This window comes from Argopecten irradians, chromosome 13 (assembly GCF_041381155.1).
Source record: "Argopecten irradians isolate NY chromosome 13, Ai_NY, whole genome shotgun sequence".
Taxonomy (NCBI): domain Eukaryota; kingdom Metazoa; phylum Mollusca; class Bivalvia; order Pectinida; family Pectinidae; genus Argopecten; species Argopecten irradians.
In genome coordinates, this window is record NC_091146.1 from 14,131,388 (window position 1) to 14,150,387 (window position 19,000).

Sequence of the window (19,000 nt, forward strand, 5' to 3'; positions counted from 1 at the left end):
ATGTGTCAATTTGTCATATGAGATTTTGACGTAAATTCCAACTTGAAGATTTTGTCTTGGATCTCCGTCGATGTCATGTTAATGTGTATTCAAGATTTTGGAAAGGCATAATTGACCTGATAAAATGCGACGTCAATAGATTAAAACAACTGTGAATTGAGAGTGTGAGGCTGACAAGCAAATTACAAATACAGGAGTTTTAAATGAAAAACTGTGAAATATCCTCGTGAAGACTTCATTATATAGGGATAATTTTGAGAATGTAGTCTTTTTAAAATCTTTTTCGGCTATAAATGACCATCGTACAAGTCTGAATGTCCGTCGAATGCCGTTGGAAACACTACCTTCAGGCTTTATGAGCTTTTAATAACCAATAAATACCTTCTATATTCTCGTTCCAATATGTGTCCAAGGCAATAAAATGTACTGAAACGTAATGATAAATATTTCACCTACTCCTCATGGCAATGTTCATCAAGTGCAATACAATCATATGCCAACTCCATATAATGACACTTTTCTGTAACGGACAGATATCATCAATTGCTCCAGATTTACTATAGTTGACCTCTGTACAAAGAAGGCCAGTTTATTAAGGACAATTCCAGCTATCTGTTATGTATTATGGCCGAAAACGGACTGACAGAGTTGTGTTACTAGTTAACACGATTTTCGTCAGCAAAATATGTACGTACAACTATTGTTTCAAAACCCTATCGTTATAAGCATGCTATAGTAGTACGTTTTTGTCAGCAAAATGTGTACGTATATATTTTGTTGGCGAAAACCTGTTGTTATGATAGCAGTAGATTTTGTACTGTCTGTACATTAAAACGTGTACATGACAAGAACGTGTAGTTTGAAAATCTACTGATTCCGCTATACCAATTAACATTCCTTGTTCTATGATTGATTATTACACGGTCAAATGGGAGACTCTACCTGATGGACAAGGCATCAAAGCAAAACGTGCGATGTTTACTTTACTGCAGTGAGTCACGATATACAATATAAAACGTTCTCAGTAATACCTGATTTAGACTAATTCTAGTGCTTTTCTTAGAACTATATGGGTCAAGATTAATTCGAGCCCCCCTCCCCTACTTCTTATTTTTCACCCATGATTTTTAGGCAAAAAAAACCCCCTAATAATATAGCAGGTTTACTACTGGGAAAAGTACGTCTAGTTTATGGCGGTTTCGCAGTTGCAAAGATGGTAATGTAGGGCTTTTGACCATGTGGTGAAAAGACCTATTGTTTTTGTTCTGTTTTATTATTATTATTATCATTTATTCTACACTTTTTTTATTTTTTTTGTGTCCAAAAGATCTTCACAATGGTAAGAGGTATGCCAATGGCCTTATTGTTATATTTGAGTATGGCATGAGTTGAAGGGGTGACCGCAACATTTTTAAGTAGGTCAAAAAATCCAAGATGCCGCCATGACGTCATACCTAAAAGTCTAAAACAGCCATAACTCAAAAATCGTTAAAGATACAGCAAATATTTTGATGTTTTAATGTAGATCGTACGTAAAAAGACTAACTTTTATTCAATTACAGCAATTAGGTCAAAGGTCAAATAAAAAAGTTCGTTATGGGGTCAAAGTTCACGAATTTTTTTTATTTTTTTGATTTTGCGAAATTTCATATTAATTTCGATGCAGAATGTCATTCTGATGAGTTTGGTGTCTTTTAATTTTCGGTAGCACTTCCGGTTTAATGCTGTATGCCATTTTGAAAAACAATCCTTTGAGCTTGCTAAAATTCCCGCCAAAATGTTTAAAAATTATATATTGTCGAACTGAATGACTAATATAGTCTGCAATTGCTATAGAAAAAGACCCCTCCTAATGTTCTCTAACGTTTGATATGATTTTCATCTTCATCAAAATACCAAAATGGCCGCTATGGACGTTCATATCTTAAAATTTAAAAAAATGCTTATAATTCACTAACAGTTCTTTTCACAGATTTCATCCAATATTTTTTTTGCCGATAATTTTAAGCGTAAACATTTTCTATCTACATATTATCACAAAAAATTTCAACTTCCGGTTTTCGGTAACGGTTAAAAATGTTAAAGGTCCTGTTTTTAAACAATAAACTTGAAAACTTTTCTCCTGAAGTTCTGTAAGGTCTAGGATCTTTATATTTCATATTTAAGATGTCCAGGTTGATAGGCTATAAAGTCAGATACTAGGAATGACCTTGACCCATATTCAAGCGCACAGGGGTCAAATACACATATCATAAATAAATTGTTTAAATGGTCCTAACTAACTTATCGTTGGTTTTACAGCTTTCATGCAATTATGTTATTTGAAGATAATCTACAGGGCAATGGTTTTTCTAATAATAACTTGTTATAACAAGAGATCCCAGAGGGATCTTGGCGCCCAATATTGAGTGAACTTTATTGGATCTTTGTAAGACTGATCTTTTCTCTGCTTTTCCTTCTTTCCCTGCTTCCTCCACCTGGCGGCATTGTTGTTTTCCGATTGGTCCCAAAATGCAATATGAATAATTAGGGACCAAGGGGAACCTACACATGAAATTTCAGAAAGATCCCTTTAGTACCTTCTGAGAAATAGCGATAAGAAACTTCAAATAACAAAATCCAAGATGACGTTAAGGCGCATTCGATCTCGTTATTATTTACTCGAACGAATTTGGAAATATGAATTGCATTAAGATGAGAGTTCTCTTCGGCTGATCAAACTTCATGCAGATCTTCACTAAAACACTTTTATTCAGGGCTGAAAGTTAAGGTCATTTATTGGTTACAACTTCAAAACCCATGCATTACCTAGTTCTTAACTTACCTGGCAATGACGGTATTGTAAACTTAATATAGTGAAAAGCCCGCCAAAATTGTCTATGACAATTTCTAGTTAACTTTGAATATGTATTTGATGATATGGTAACTATAGCTATCCGGATTACCTTCAGAATTAAGTTTAAATATTTATTAAACTCCATGTATTTGAAAACAACAACAACAATTGAAACTTAAAAAACTGTTTTTTTGTCTTTCAAAGCCTTTATAGGTAAAGTCAACATTATGACCGTGTAATAATCAATCCCAAAAACAAGGCATGTTGATTGGTATATACGGATTCAGTAGATTTTTACTAACAACACGTTTTTGTCATGTACAGACAAATCTACTACTATCATAACTAATAGGTTTTCGTCACAGGGACCACTGGCACGAAAAATTTTTAACCAATAGTACACACATATATATATATATATATATATATATTATAGTATCCTTGATACTATAATATATATATATGTATACTATTGGTTAAAAAATATTTTCGTGCCAGGTCCCTGTGGTTTTCGTCAACAAGTATGCACGTACAAATTTGGTTGACATAAACGTACTTCTATAAAGTCAGTCTGTTTTTGGCCATCGTAGTTATGTGTGTATTTGTGTCTGAGTCAGTGTTCAGCGCCCGGTTGATCAAGCGATGATCAGCATTATCACACGATTAGTGAAATTTTCATTTCTGGTTTTCTGCAAAATCTGTGATTGAATCATCTTTAAAGTAAGCGAGAAATAGTAAAATAATGTCAAGTTAACTCCAAATCAAACTATTTCAACTTAATTTGAAAATTATTGTTAACCTGTGATCCCATTTTGAGGAATTTGGCACCAAATTGTTTATTTGTTTGGGAAAAAAATAAATAAGATTGACAAATTGTTATACAAGTATATGTATAAGTCACATCAGCCAAAGTGTACAATAACCACGCTGATAGTACATTTTAGGAGGAAGTTGTCAAACACCATTAAATATTATACGGGTGACGGTCATTTCACTTTCACAAAAAGAGACACAATTTTGTCTTTTTTTTTTGTGAAAGAGATAAAAAATCACATTTTATGAAAGTAAGAAATGCCGTTATCCGGGTCGTTGATTTTTCAAGCTATGGTGGTTTAAAAAAAACCGTGACCTCTTTCCGGAAATCAAAGAAATTTCGAATACATTGTAGCACACTAAGATGAACATTGAAACTTGTTTTGAACAACTTGGGCAGAGGAATGCTTTAAAGCTGAAAGTCTCCTTTGGACCAGAGCAGAGCCCAAAAACATTGGTTGGAAATCCGAGTTTTTTTTTATTAAAACGAACTTGGTGAAATCATTTAAAGGGCCACTACCTTTCCGAAACGGCTTTTAATTTTTAAAATAGAATGTAAAACGAGATAAATAATTTTGTAGAGTCGCAGAAGTTATTAACTATACGTTTACTAGCACACTTATCAACACCTTCAGAACTGTTTAATTAGAATAAATAAAATGTTAATTTTCATAACGCGGGTCGTTTTATGTTTCCCGCCGTCGTCCTAAATGCCGCGCGGTAGTTGACTATCACTGCGCCAGACGGCACATCTCCACTGTTATCGTACATTAGACAGGCAAAATCTTGCATATATTTGGTGATGTAACCTCATCTTAAGCCATCGATTATATATTTTCTTTTGTTATTAATGTTTTTAAGAAACCTTTAAATTTTGCTCCGGAAAGGTAGTTGGGCCTTTAAAGGGCCACTACCTTTCCGAAACGGCTTTTAATTTTTAAAATAGGAATGTAAAACGAGATCAATAATTTTTGTAGAGTCGCAGAAGTTATTAACTATACGTGTTTACTAGTACACTTATCATCACCTTCAGAACGGTTTAATTAGAATAAAATAAAATGTTAATTTTCATAACGCGGGTCGTTTTATGTTTCCCGCCGTCGTCCTAAATGCCGCGCGGTAGTTGACTATCACTGCGCCAGACGGCAAAACAGCGAAATGCATCTCCGCTTTTATCGTACATTACACATGAAATCTTGCATATGTTTGGTGTTGTAACCCCATCTTAAGCCATCGATATATATTTTCTTTTGTTATTAATGTTTTTAAGAAACCTTTTTATTTTGCTCCGGAAAGGTAGTGGCCCTTTAAGAATGTATATAATTTATATATTTGTACGTAGTCCGAATTATTCTGTCATTATATGTCTTTTTATAGAGTATAAGCCTTAAGCCAATGGACTATATACCCAAGGCATATAAAATATTATATCCTCGATAGCCCAGGGGTTCCGATCACTTACGATCTCTACACCCATGGACTATCTCATAGAGAAATTGAAGGCAGCTCAGCGGAAAACACTTGACCAATCACAGACCTGCAAAGATTTCCTTTGAAGACAACAGAGAGATCGACGCCTAACATCAAAGCCACACAGTCAACCAAAGTGTACCGTTATACGGCTCTGTTGATGTACATCAAAGGACTAAATTACCTGTTCTGTTCTGTTGCCTCCAGTTTTACTATGAGATAGTCCAGGGGTGTAGAGATCGTGAGTGATCGGGGACTTTACTTCGTTTATTGTATTTGAAAGTTATCTCTTACTCACATACTTATGATGGACAACTCTGGCGCAACAAAGACACGTCAGATCATTCTGTCGGACCGCAAAGGAAACATAGCCACGTGTACTTGAGTCTTTTTCCATAAGCGAGTAGGTTCAGTCTATTGGATCATATTCAAGTTTTTGTAATCCCCAATTTTGAATAAGTATTGTTAACATCCGCGGCGAGAGAAGTACGATTGGTAGTTTTCAAACTTTGAGCATGTCCGCAGTGTTTAGGACGATCAGCAGTTCTAAGGTGGAGTAAATATCCGCAATTGTGTCTCGATACTTAGCAGTGTGACCGCTGGGTCAAGGGGTCGAAGGTCGACCTTTTCAGGTCTTATGACGCAATACATACTACTGACGTACACCTGGTCAAACTCAAACAGGATCTCTTATGTAACTAATCAAACAGCGTATTTAAATTGAAACTGTAATTGAAAGATTTACAAATAACGAACGTTTTCTAGTTTCAAAAATCGCGAAGACATCTTTTGAAGTTAATTTTGTATATTTATAAAGACACTGTGTTTGTCAATGCCTACCAAAGGCCCACTGCCTTTCCGAAATGGCTTTTTAATTTTTAAAATGGGAATGTAAACAAGATTGACAATTTTGTAACAGTAAAGTTACAAAAGTTATTAACTTACATTTAAATACTATACTTATCATCATACATCTTCTGAAAAAAAAAAATTACAAGAAAGAAAATGGTTAATTTTAATAACGCGGGTTGTCTTATATGTTTCCCGCCGTCGTCCTAAACACCCGCGCTGTAGTTGAATTTCACTGCGCCATAATTAATGTAAACCTTTATAATTTATTTATACAGAAATCTTGCATATGTTTGGTATTGTTACCTCATCTTAGGCCATCGATATGTATTTTCTTATGTTATTTATATTTTCAAGAAACCTTTAAATTTTGCTTCGGAAAGGTAGCAATAGTGAGCCTTTTAAACTAAAACTTTATGAATAAGAAATAATTGATAGGATATACTAGCATTTATTCATAGGAAACACAACAAATAGCAACGGGTCAGGGCCATTGGATCCTTGGTAAAGGTGTGCAATTGCATGTGTTAGGAAAAATAAAACTGGGTTTAGTAGGGTGGGCGAGACGTTAGTGTGGTGGCTAAGATAAAAGTGTACTCGACACTCTACCACTACAAAGTGTAGTTTTGTACACATCCGTCATGGTGTCCAGATAGTATCCAAAATAATGCACCTTCTTTGGTATTTTTTGTTTCAGTCATGGTTGCAAAATCTTCACTGTCTGAACAATACATCGTCGTCTTGTTTTACTACTAATAATATTTAGACGTTTTCTTTCAATTCAAAAGATAACTAACCAAGAAAAACACAAATCTGAAGTAGACAGCTCCAGTCAACAATTAATGATCCATTAATCCTAACAAACTATATAACAAATGTACATGTTTAGGTAAACTACCTATCATTTATGAAAAATGTACATGTAAACGAAGAGTAACACAACTTGGCAAAACCACTTTAACGAAGATCAAATCAACATCGTCTCTACAATGTTGGTGTTAAAGTATATTTACCAAATTGAAAGTTTCTCCGTATTAGACGTAAAAATATGTTAAAATGTTGAATTTGATTAGTTATCGGAAATAATGACGGTTCCAGGGCGTCGCCTTGAGTAACTCCAGGTTGGGCAGTATGGCCTCAACAAATACAATTTTGATCCGGTTTTAACAACCAATGCACCGAGTTGATTTATGTAATATATGACAGAAAACATTAATTTAAATGTCTTTCATAAATGCAGATTACAGATAGATATAAATATGACACTACCAGGAATTGAATTACAGCAATAAACAAATAAAAAAGAACCGACAATATCCTATACTAGTATGCGCTAGAAGGAATAAGAGTATGTGATCACATAGACCATCACAAACAATATATATTTCATAAACAAATGTAGACATTTCAAATAAACAGCTTTTTTTTAAAAATTTGAGATACATCCGCGCTAATAAATTACATTTTATCGTGTGTTTTTTGCGCGAACACTGGCTACACTAAAATAAACATGTTTACATTGAAAACAATTCCTAAAATGTCTGGTATATCACGTTTACTTAAAGATGCTCCACCGCCAACAGAGCATAAATGATATTCATCATTTGAACAATAATTGGTGTTTAATCGTGTGTGTATATATATATAATTAACACAAAAATAATATAAAATAATTTACTTCGCCTTTGGTGCATGCGCAATCAGTACTTCATTCCATATATAGGATATAGTGGCACGGATTTTTTTTCGGGATGCAATTAATTATTTTTTTATATTTTTAACTTGAAGTAAAATTAGAAGCTTAAACTTTTCATTGGTGGTAATGGTCTAAAGTAAGCAACTTTTGTTGCTGAGAAATACTTAATCGTCTGATCCCGTTTTTAATAGTGAATTCAAAGTACTCAAAGTACTGCAAATACAACGCAGCGGGGTCTTCCCCGAACACTCTGGGTAGGGTGGGGTGTTTTCATAGGGGTTAAGGTGTATGTGTTGATAGGGAGTTATAGTCTATCTCAGAATTGTTCTCAGTGCAAGATCACAGGTAAATCTCAGGTAAATCAACTCACCAGGTAGGTGATCAGCAAATCAGTAACTGTTATTCTCAAGATGCTGCAGAATGGTGTATAAAACAGAGGCATACTTCAGAAAAAATCGTACTTGCCATGATATTTGAATATAACGTTAAATTATCAACTTGACTTGTATTTGTACACTTTCAAGCTTTATAAGTGTAATATATTTAATAGAAATACTATTCTAGATCATTCAATTTCATCATTTTCTTATACTTTTTATACTTTCTGATTTTATTTTAGTTTTCAGATTTAGATTAATATACACTTTTTAAAACATCTGTACTAGAATTGTTGAATTTACAGTTTATTATTGATCTATACTTGACTGTGTTATTTTTTCAGTTTTCAAGGATGAGAATCTTCCTCTTTAATTCAGAGGATTTCTTCTGATTGGGCAATATTTAGGAGAAACAAATAATGTCAGATATGATCTAAAATATCATAAACTGACCCTTTTAAAACACTTAGTGGAGGGATTTCTCTTATAAGTGAAGATGTTTCCTCCCTTTGTTGATAGGATCGATCACTTTTTTCATCTATTTTCTGTGATATAAGCTTTTGATCGAGTAAGGCATTAAAACCAGAGACTTAGATATAATATCATATATATATTATACCGAAGTCTCTGTTAAAACTTAATGTATAAGTTGAAAAAAAAATATGGAATTAAAGGTAAACTGTATGATTGGTTTGAAGCCTACTTATCTGACAGAAAACAACTCGTATTCATAAACGAATATCAATTACCCGTAATCTAATGAAAAACCGATAAATGCTTGAGTACCGCAAGGTTCAGTACTTGGTCTTTTTCTTTTCCTATTGTTTATAAATGACTTAACAGATAATGTAATATCTTATATAAAAATATTTGCTGATGACACATCTCTATATTGATAATGATGATGACCTTTTACTGACAGTAATACATGCAGAGTTTTTGGATGATGATCTATCAGTCAATTTCTTCATGGGCTGATAAAAAAAAAAAGAGCATGGTCGGATTACATCTTTAATATTTGTGAAAAAGTTTCATCAAGACAGAACTTATTACGAAACATTGTAAAAACATTAAACATTAAACAATTTAGAATATACAGACATTATTTGGGATACCAGAACGGAACCATTGACTTGATGACATAAGCCGACTCATGATCAGCATCACAGCTGCTGCACCTTGCTTAAATTGGCAGGAACTATTTTGCATATCAATTCAATTAAAAATATTTTATTTTATATAAATCATACAAAATGAAATTGGGTAACAGGCGTGCCTATATCAACCCTTTCCCCTCTTCCACTAGTGTACAACATTTTTATACAAATTAAAAATTAACAAAACTGTAGTACACAGAACTGTATAATAGTTACAAACGCAATTCGTTATATAAACCTTACTGGAACAATATCTTACAGGAGAATTGGATGCATTATGTTCATTTTAATTTTTAACTGTAAAGCGTATTGTGATTAAAGGACAACTTACATAATTGATAGAGTAACTGTTTTATGTGAACATTTTGAAAGTATGTCTTCTGATAATCAACTTATCTTTTTAATGAATTGTGATGTTTTACAAGTTAGTCTTTCTAAATATATCTTTTTAGCGATGAGGAGAACTTAACTATAACTTTAACTGATAATGTTGTTTTATTCACATATATTGTTCATAATTTTAGTACATTCGTGTCTCGTAAGCCAATTAACGGCTCGGCATTTTTACTAATGAAGAATATTTTTTTTAATTGTAGATGTTGTGTAAAAATGTGTGACATTATTATGCATTATTATTATTATTATGTATATTATCATAGGTAATGAGTATAAAAATTACCTGGTTGAAAAGTTACCTGAGTTGGTGTTAGATTTTGAAACAGACTATAACTAAACTTCAAAGGGTTCCCTACATAAACACCTCCCTTTGTCTTTACCAGAGTTGGTGTTCGCTTATCAAATTTTAGGGAATGTTGCGCAAATCACAAAAAAATATCATCTCCGCAAAATTAATCGACTATTCGGTAATACGTAAGTAATGACCTGTGTCACAAATAGACACATTAGGATTTTGAAACGCGTTCATCTTTTTTTTTTCTCAAATTCGGGGGACGTCAAAATATTTTAATTACGTGACAGATTGTAATTAACTACTGATGACAATCCACTTGGGTACCCATCAAATATTTCTTCAACAGGCTTCATTATAATACTTATTCTTTTACGGTTTTTTTTTCTAAAAGAAATGTTTTTATATTTGATATGATATCAAGGGTTGGTACTTATTCACTCTAACAACAGGAGATAGTACATTACTTAGTGTGGATTGTTTTGCCTGTAACATCTGCCTTTCATTTCGTTGTCGTAAACTTAATATTATAAATTATCAATCGGGAGTCTTCACTCAATTTCCGTAAATGAGTATTTTCTCGTTTACGGGAAAGTGTCGCAAATTCACAATAGATAAAATTACTTGTGGAATGACATGAAAAAGGATCTGATTTTGATTTAGACATATCCTATTCCGAAAAATTTTATATACAATGGGGTTGGGCACAAGTTTTCCAAACTGCTATGAAAGCCCACTCTCCTTATAGAATCAATAATATAACAAGGAACGCAACACGGCATTGATATTTATATATTTACATATTTATTGACAGGATAGAAGATGAAATAAATGAATTGGATCAGATGACCATGACGTTAGGTATTTTCTGTCACCATCATCATTCAGAAAATCATTTATAAAAATGTTCGAGAAAAAAAGATTCTCCGAAACAATTGACGTCACAAACAATATCTAACTTCAAGTGTAGATAACTCTGAAATATGCAAATGCAGAATCAAAAGATCTCAAAATACTAAATGATATTCATAGTATATTTAAGCATTGATGTCACTATTTTTTAATTTTATCGGGGTATGAAAAAAAATTTGTTTGCAAACTGTGTGAATCCGCGTAGCGGATTCTCACAAAAGTTTGCAAACAATTTTTTTTTCATAACCCGATAAAATTAAAAAAATAGTGACATCAATACTTATAATTAATTTTATACTCTATTTGATAAAATGAAGTATGTTTAAATGTAACGTTATAGTGGTTTTTCAAGGGATTCTTTTTTTCCGAATCAATACGCAACGTCAATGTCTCTATTGTGACGTCACGAAAACGTCGGGGTTTCGCGCCATTCTCGGATTTTTTTTTTCATAGTGGTATGCAAAAAAATATTGGCCAATCAGAAAGCCAGATTTGGTATGAAAACAAAGAAAAATTAATTATATATTCATGAAAGAAAAAGCGAAAAAACCTAATTTTCTGTACACACTTCCATTGTGATTTCACTAATACAATACGGATTTCGAAATCACGTCCTGTTTGAAAATCCTGTCACCATTAACTCTATCACCCACCCCTGAAGGTACATTTAGGTCTTTTTTAGTCATTGTTTAGACCAATCCATTACGAAATTTCAGGGGTGATTCATATCACTAGTGACTAATATTCGAGGCATCTAAGCCAGTTGTTTACAAGCTGATCAGGCTAGTAATAGCTTATCGACAAATTTCCAATAAAACAAAATACTTTCTTGTTAATAAAATTTTATAACAAGAAGTATTCAAGTCCTAACTTATCTGGGTAGGTATTACAGAAAAAGAAAAAGAAAAATCATGTGATTAAGCTGATCAGCTTTAGAACGCACAGGCCCAGATAGAAACTATATAGATCATATTCAAATGTTTCTTTTATTATTTATTAACTGTTTTGTAGACTAGTGTAACTGAGTATTGATTACGTGAAAAAAAAATGCCTAATGGTGACTTATTACATAGAATATGATAACAATGCCACTTAGTTTTAACTGGTACCATTATGGACTAAACAAACACAGCACTAATTGCAGGATGACTAGGAATTCCCATGCAACACCCAAAGTCCACCCGGCATATCTCGATATCATCATTCTAACTTCGGCTCTGTTCGCTTTTCTGTTAGGTTCTAACGACGCCTAAATACGGCTTCTGGACATATTTTGACTGAATCACCAAACATGGCTCTTATTCAAAAGATAAGTGTTGTGTTTATCTATGTGTTGAGCATGTGCATTTTAAGCCACATGTGTAGTACACAGACAGACATAGACACTTTATATGACGATCTCCTGACAGGATATCACCAGCACGTGCGGCCAAGTTTAAACCAATCAGAACCAACTATAATCAACACCATGTTCTCACTGGTCAACTGTATCGCTCAAATAGCTTACTACCCCTTTGATGTGCAGAATTGTTCCGTTGTGTTCATACCCTGGGGATTCGGAGTAAATGATCTTCTCTTTAACATTGTGTCTCAGGAAATCCTCAAAAAATATTTTTCTTCGAACAGTAAATTGGATATAACTGTAGCAGGGTTATTTTTATGACGCCATTATTATATTTGTTAATATTGTATAAACTTAATCTTAGTATAGTTACAATGTATTTATACATTGTATAATAATATGTTTCATTTTCAGAGTGTACGTCCTGGATAGTCACATACATGTACTTGTATTCATAGTTTTAATTAAGAATAGATAATAGTATTTTAGTTATGTGTTATACGATTTACTAACACCCTTTATCTGTGCCCCTTTGACGTCACACTGGTCACTTAGACACGTGACAGCTGACCGATTCTGCGCGCGATACAACAGACATTTTGAAATTAGACAAACAGACTAGAACTAGCCATTAGCATCTTTTAGAAGCCTGCATGTAAGTATTAACCGTACATATCCCCCTTAATTCATTTTGGCACTATTTCTCTGATCACTGATTTCACTCCAAGTTAATGTAAAACGATCTACGTATATATTTATTATATTTATAAAGTATTCAGTATATTCAGAAATATGTAATCGGCCATCAGGTGTACTCACCTGGCTGCCATTATCACGTTTTTTATTCGATATCGTAAATAGTATATCTTTTTACCTTATGTAATAGAATGTTCTTGTTGATTTTTGTTTTGTCCTTGTTAGATCTATTCGAACCAACATTTTTATATTATTCTCTTTATTGCATCAAGTTGTATTGAGTTCAAAAGCCCCATAAAAAACACAATATTACAGTGAGATTTTTTATTGTACAAATAGTTAACCGTTACATGTTATATACGTAATGTTCAATAATAGATAGTGTATACACTCTTACATCTTTATATCATTTTTGTATATTGAAATCCATAACAGTGTGATGCATATCAACCTGCTTTTTCGTTAAGATAATTATATACCCATGTTCGTTTATGTAACAAAATATACTAAACTACAGTAGGGGGTACCTATCATGTATATAATGTAATAAGTATTATCAGTAATGTATGTTCAGATGGTTATACTTTCATTAGCCATATTATGTATGTGTATTTCATTCTTCTAAACTAGTGTTTTAATATTGGTACAGGGTGCGTCATAATATTTGAAATTAATATCCGTCTATATATGTAATAAAATAACTTGCATGGTTAATCGAATAACCAACACAGCTAATACACTGTGTATATGGAGAGTTTACGGTTAGAGTTTACTTTCAAACGGAGGTCTAGATACGAGATCATAAATACCGTCGGACCAATCATTATCCTTGGAATGTTACAAGTGTTCGTTTTCATCATCCCCGTTGAATCTGGGGAGAGGATAGGATTTTCGACAACTCTGTTACTGGCGATAACCGTGTACATGACCATCGTATCCGACAGACTTCCGGATGTTTCCTACCCAGATATATCCTATCTTAGTTACTTCCTCTTGAGTGACGTCACTTCGGTATTCTGCTTACCATTTGCGTGATACAAAGTTTACGGTTCTACCATGCGCCTGACAGTCAACAATTCCCAAAGTGGGTTATATACATTACGAAAGTTTGCAGCAAGTGGAAACAAAAAGTTTCACCAAAAGATAAACAACATATAAATGATGAACAAATCGTGAACTCGGATGATATACATGTACCAACAGCTTCGGAGGAAGAGGAGAGAGAAGCGCCACCTATCAACTGGCCAATGATTTCAGGATGCTTTGATAAAATTTGCATCTGTTGTTTTACATGCATCTGTATGATACGAACCATTGTGTTGTTTGTTATGCTAACAATGTGAACGTTTACATACACGAATTAGCGGACCTATATTGACTGATGCTGGTCCAAATCAATACAAAGGATTCGAGATAAATAAACGACGAGGATGAATTATAATGTACAATCGATTAGTCTCACCATACGTTGATTGTGACGTCACAAAAGAACGTTAAATATGACGTCAATTTCTCCTAAAGGAGGATTAATCAACTGTGCATAGTATTTAATCCACGCCGTACTGATATCTCGTAATCAGTGTATTAGAGAAATGTTCTGGGAGAACGATGATGTTAATGATATATGTTGGTAGCTACTTAAAAAAGACAAACACCTGTTGATAACCTATATTGTAAGTAAATAGTTGCAGGATACTTACAAGGCGATTGGTCTCTTGATCTATACATGTTTCTATATCGATGGACATGATTTCAATGAAGGAATTATTCACTATGTTTTTGTTTATTTATCAGGTTTTTTTTTCTTAATTGTATGTTTAAAGTTTGCATACCATGATGCATGGCATGACATGAGAACGGTAATACTGATAAATGAGACACAAATGATCTAAATGAAAAACACCAAACAATAATGCTTTTTCTATTTTCAATCGCCATCATCACTTGCAAAACGCTCGGGAATTTACATTTTGGAAACTACAATTTACAGTAAATTTTTTTAGCGTTATTCAATTTCGCGATTTTTGTAGGCAACAAAACATTCTACGAAATATTTTTTCACGAAATACATTAAATTAAAGATACGGTATATATTGTCTGACTGTTAATGAAAAATCAAATGATCGGACCAAGTCGTTCACTTACGTTAAGAATACTGAAGTTGGCCAATGACATAGCGTCGATCAAGACAATGACAATAAGTTGTGACGATGCTTGACGAATCGAGTGCATCACAAATTTATTACCTTTATGATTATATAATGTGAATTGTAAACACATTTCAAAATTGCTATATATCTTTTTGAATTTTAAATTTCAGCGAGATGATATATTTCGCGTCTTCAAGTCCAACGACGTTTCCAAGGCGATTTTAATTTTGCGATTTTAGCGAACATTTTTCTACAGTAAACTGTGACTGTTTTAAATATTTTGGCGGCAATTAAATTTCGCATTTCTAAATTGTTATTAACATCAGTTGAGGAATTATTCTGTATTTGCACTTTACAGAATTATCCGCCCTTGCGAATAGGTATTGATTGTGATGTCATGTGTTTGCGAGCGTAACGTCACACTTGTCTGAATGTGAATTTCGCTCACAGTTGATACCTACCCGAAAGGCAGGTAACTCTTTAATATGCAAAGACGGAATAAGTGTTATAATTGTTTGATAGCTAAAGACCATGCCTTATAATTATCGTCGTGTTTCACAGTCAATAAAAACTGTACAGTCGATACCATTAAACGATTTCCATAATTTATACTAATACCTTTTACTTTAAGTGATAAATTATCTTCGTGTAATTCAAATATTAAATATATACCCATATATTTACATATGCCCCTATATAGCCAACGGGAGGGGAGTTGTGTTCAAATTAGCGTAAACGCAATGACGTATGAATACAAACGCAGTGCAGGTTCGGACTACTTCCAGTTCACGCTTCGATAAGATTTTGCGTCATAAGTTGACGGATTTTAAAATAACAATAAAGGGTTTTTATTAGATCCAATTAAATATGTATTTGACATCAAAACAAAACATGTGTTCAAGCATTGTAACGGTAATAAAATACAAAATGAATCGCTGGTCGGGACTACAACCGGGAGGCTTTCCTCAGGAATGTTCGGGGAATCCCATAGTTACGTCAGATGTACGTGTGTACGGTCACTCATCTCACCTAAATATACAGAACATCTGATTGTCAGTGAACAATTCTGGAAGCGTCTAAGCGAACAATAGGTTAACAGATCATATACAGGTTTCCAGAAAAAAAACCATTACAGGTAGCCTATCCGAAACAGTATCAACAGCTTAAAATGGCCCCGTTTTGGCATTCAAAATAGGCCTACACACACGCAAACACTTGTCTATACTCCGTACAATAAAATAAAAGTCATGACTATGAAGAATTTAGTCTAAATCGCGTTCTTAGACCGATACATACATGACAAATATTCAGCAGCTCAACGGTCATACCATCAATAGGCTGTATCACAGTCACTTTCCTCGGTTGAAAATCAACTCCACTTTGGACCGCATCACTACCCTGACAACGATACATACCGGTAGTCGTTCCGCCTTGGCTATCTCAATTTTTATTCGAAATGGACATTATTGATATATTATCAACTTTGAAAAAAAAGATATGTTGAAACTAATTGAAAAGTGTCATTGTTGTATTTCAAACCAAACTGCAGCTATAACTTTCAACAATCGGAACTATATCTTCGGTCATCCTGACTACCGTAGTAACCCAACTTAGCAACCATCACCGTTTTAAATTTTACGTAAAAGTAGATTTATTTATGTAAATATATAGATTGAAAAGTGTTTTGATTGCGTTAAAGGTGGTATGAACGCAATGGGATACAGACATATTCAACATGTAGCGCTAATGCGCTACATGTAGAATATGTCTGTATCCCATTGCGTTCATACCACCTTTAACGCAATCAAAACACTGTTCCAATTCTATATGAATTGTTATTTACTTAGATATCGATTATGGTGCGATTTGTATTCATGTGTAACTGAGCAGGCATAATCTATTGATAATACGGATAAAAGCTCGCCTAATGGCGAACCGTTACGACAAACATCATAAAACGCTTTGTAGCTTCAACTAATGTCATCATGGACTAAACCAACACAGAACTAATGGCACGATGACTGGGAATTTCCATTCAGCTCTTATAGGCCACCAAATTATCACGATATCGTCATTCCTACTCTGGCTGTTTCTCATTCTCGGTTCCGATTTGATGACAACTTGTTAATTGGTTTCATGGTAGCTAGTTACAAGCATCAAATATGGTTCTTGTTTATCAAATTGGTGTTAAGCTATTGTTTGTGTTCAGCACGTGCATTTCAAGCTACATGTGTAGTATACAGACAAACAGCGACACTTTATATGACGATCTCCTGACAGGATATCACCAGCACGTGCGGCCAAGTTTAAATCAATCAGAACCGACTATAATCAACACCCTATTCTCACTGGTCAACATGAACGGATTTGACGAAAAACAAAAAAAAATAAAAAAACTGGACGATTCACGATTGTTGGATTTTTCTATCTTACATGGACAGACAATAGGCTGGCATGGGAACCTCAGCGATACAATAATACAACGACCATATATTTCCCCTCGAACAGGGTATGGGTCCCTGATCTGATAGTAGGAAATCCATATGGCTCGAACATCAACTTAGCAGAGAATGGACGCGTGGTCCAATTCACCAATGAAGGCGAGGCAGTTTGGCAACCAGCGAATGTGTTTGAGATGAACTGTGTCGCTCAAATAGCTTACTATCCATTTGATATGCAGAATTGTACCTTTGGGTTCCTACCTTGGGGATTTGGAGTGAAAGACCTATTCTTTAACGTTGTGTCTCAGGAACTGATGAATATTTATTTCTCGCCGAACGGTAAATGGGAAATAACCAACACAAGACTGTACTCCCAAATATTTTATGGAGATCAGCTACTACGGTTAGAGTTTACTTTCAAACGGAGGTCTAGATACGAGATCATAAATACCGTCGGACCAATCATTATCCTTGGAATGTTGCAAGTGTTCGTTTTCATCATCCCCGTTGAATCTGGGGAGAGGATAGGATTTTCGACAACTCTGTTACTGGCGATAACCGTGTACATGACCATCGTATCCGACAGACTTCCGGATGTTTCCTACCCGGATATATCCTATCTTAGTTACTTCCTCTTGAGTGACGTCACTTCCGGTGTCCTACTTATCGTATGCGTGATACAAAGTTTACGGTTCTACCATGCGCCTGACAGTCAACAATTCCCAAAGTGGGTTATATACATCACGAAAGTTTGTAGCAAGTGGAAACAAAAAGTTTCACCAAAAGATAAACAACATATAAATGATGAACAAATCGTGAACTCGGATGATATACATGTACCAACAGCTTCGGAGGAAGAGGAGAGAGAAGCGCCACCTATCAACTGGCCAATGATTTCAGGATGCTTTGATAAAATTTGCATCTGTTGTTTTACATGCATCTGTATGATACGAACCATTGTGTTGTTTGTTATGCTAACTATGTGAATGTTTACATACACGAATTAGCGGTCCTATATTGACTAATTCTGGATCAAATCAATACGAAGGATTCGAGATAAATAAACGACGAGGATGAATTATAATGTACCGTCGCTTAGTCCCTTTACGTTGATTGCGACGTCACAAAACAACGTTAGATATGACGTCAATTTCGCTGAATAGAGGACTAAACACACAATATTTAATCCACATCATTTTGATATTTCGTACTCGATGTATTAGGAAAATGTTCTGAGGGCACGATGACGTTAATGAGATTTGTTGGTAGATACAGAAATAGACTAACAATTGTTGATAACCTATATCGTAAGTAAACAGCTACAAGATATCTACAAGGTCATTGGTCTCTTGATCTATACATGTTTCTTAATCGATGGACTTGATTTCAATAAGAAATTATTCATAGAGTCGTATGTTTGAAATTTGCATACCATGATGTATGGCATGTTATAATATCCTCATCGACATAACAGTACCGGTGATTGGATGTGAAAACGATGATAAAGCAATATTGATAAATTAGATACAAATAAATGAAAAAAAAAAACGCACAAAATTATGGAATTTTTTTA

The 19,000-nt window shown here is 34.0% G+C and overlaps 1 protein-coding gene across 1 annotated transcript in view; it reads left to right on the forward strand.

Annotated features, from left to right (window-relative positions):
* The window catches only part of LOC138305619 (acetylcholine receptor subunit beta-like), a 32,279-nt gene extending 13,866 nt beyond the window's left edge, over positions 1–18,413 (forward strand). Inside the window, exon 2 of the mRNA XM_069245918.1 lies at positions 17,495–18,413. Within this exon, the coding sequence (XP_069102019.1) occupies positions 17,495–18,413 (919 nt within the window). The remainder of the gene's footprint in view (positions 1–17,494) is intronic.
* The last annotated feature ends 587 nt before the right edge of the window (positions 18,414–19,000 follow it).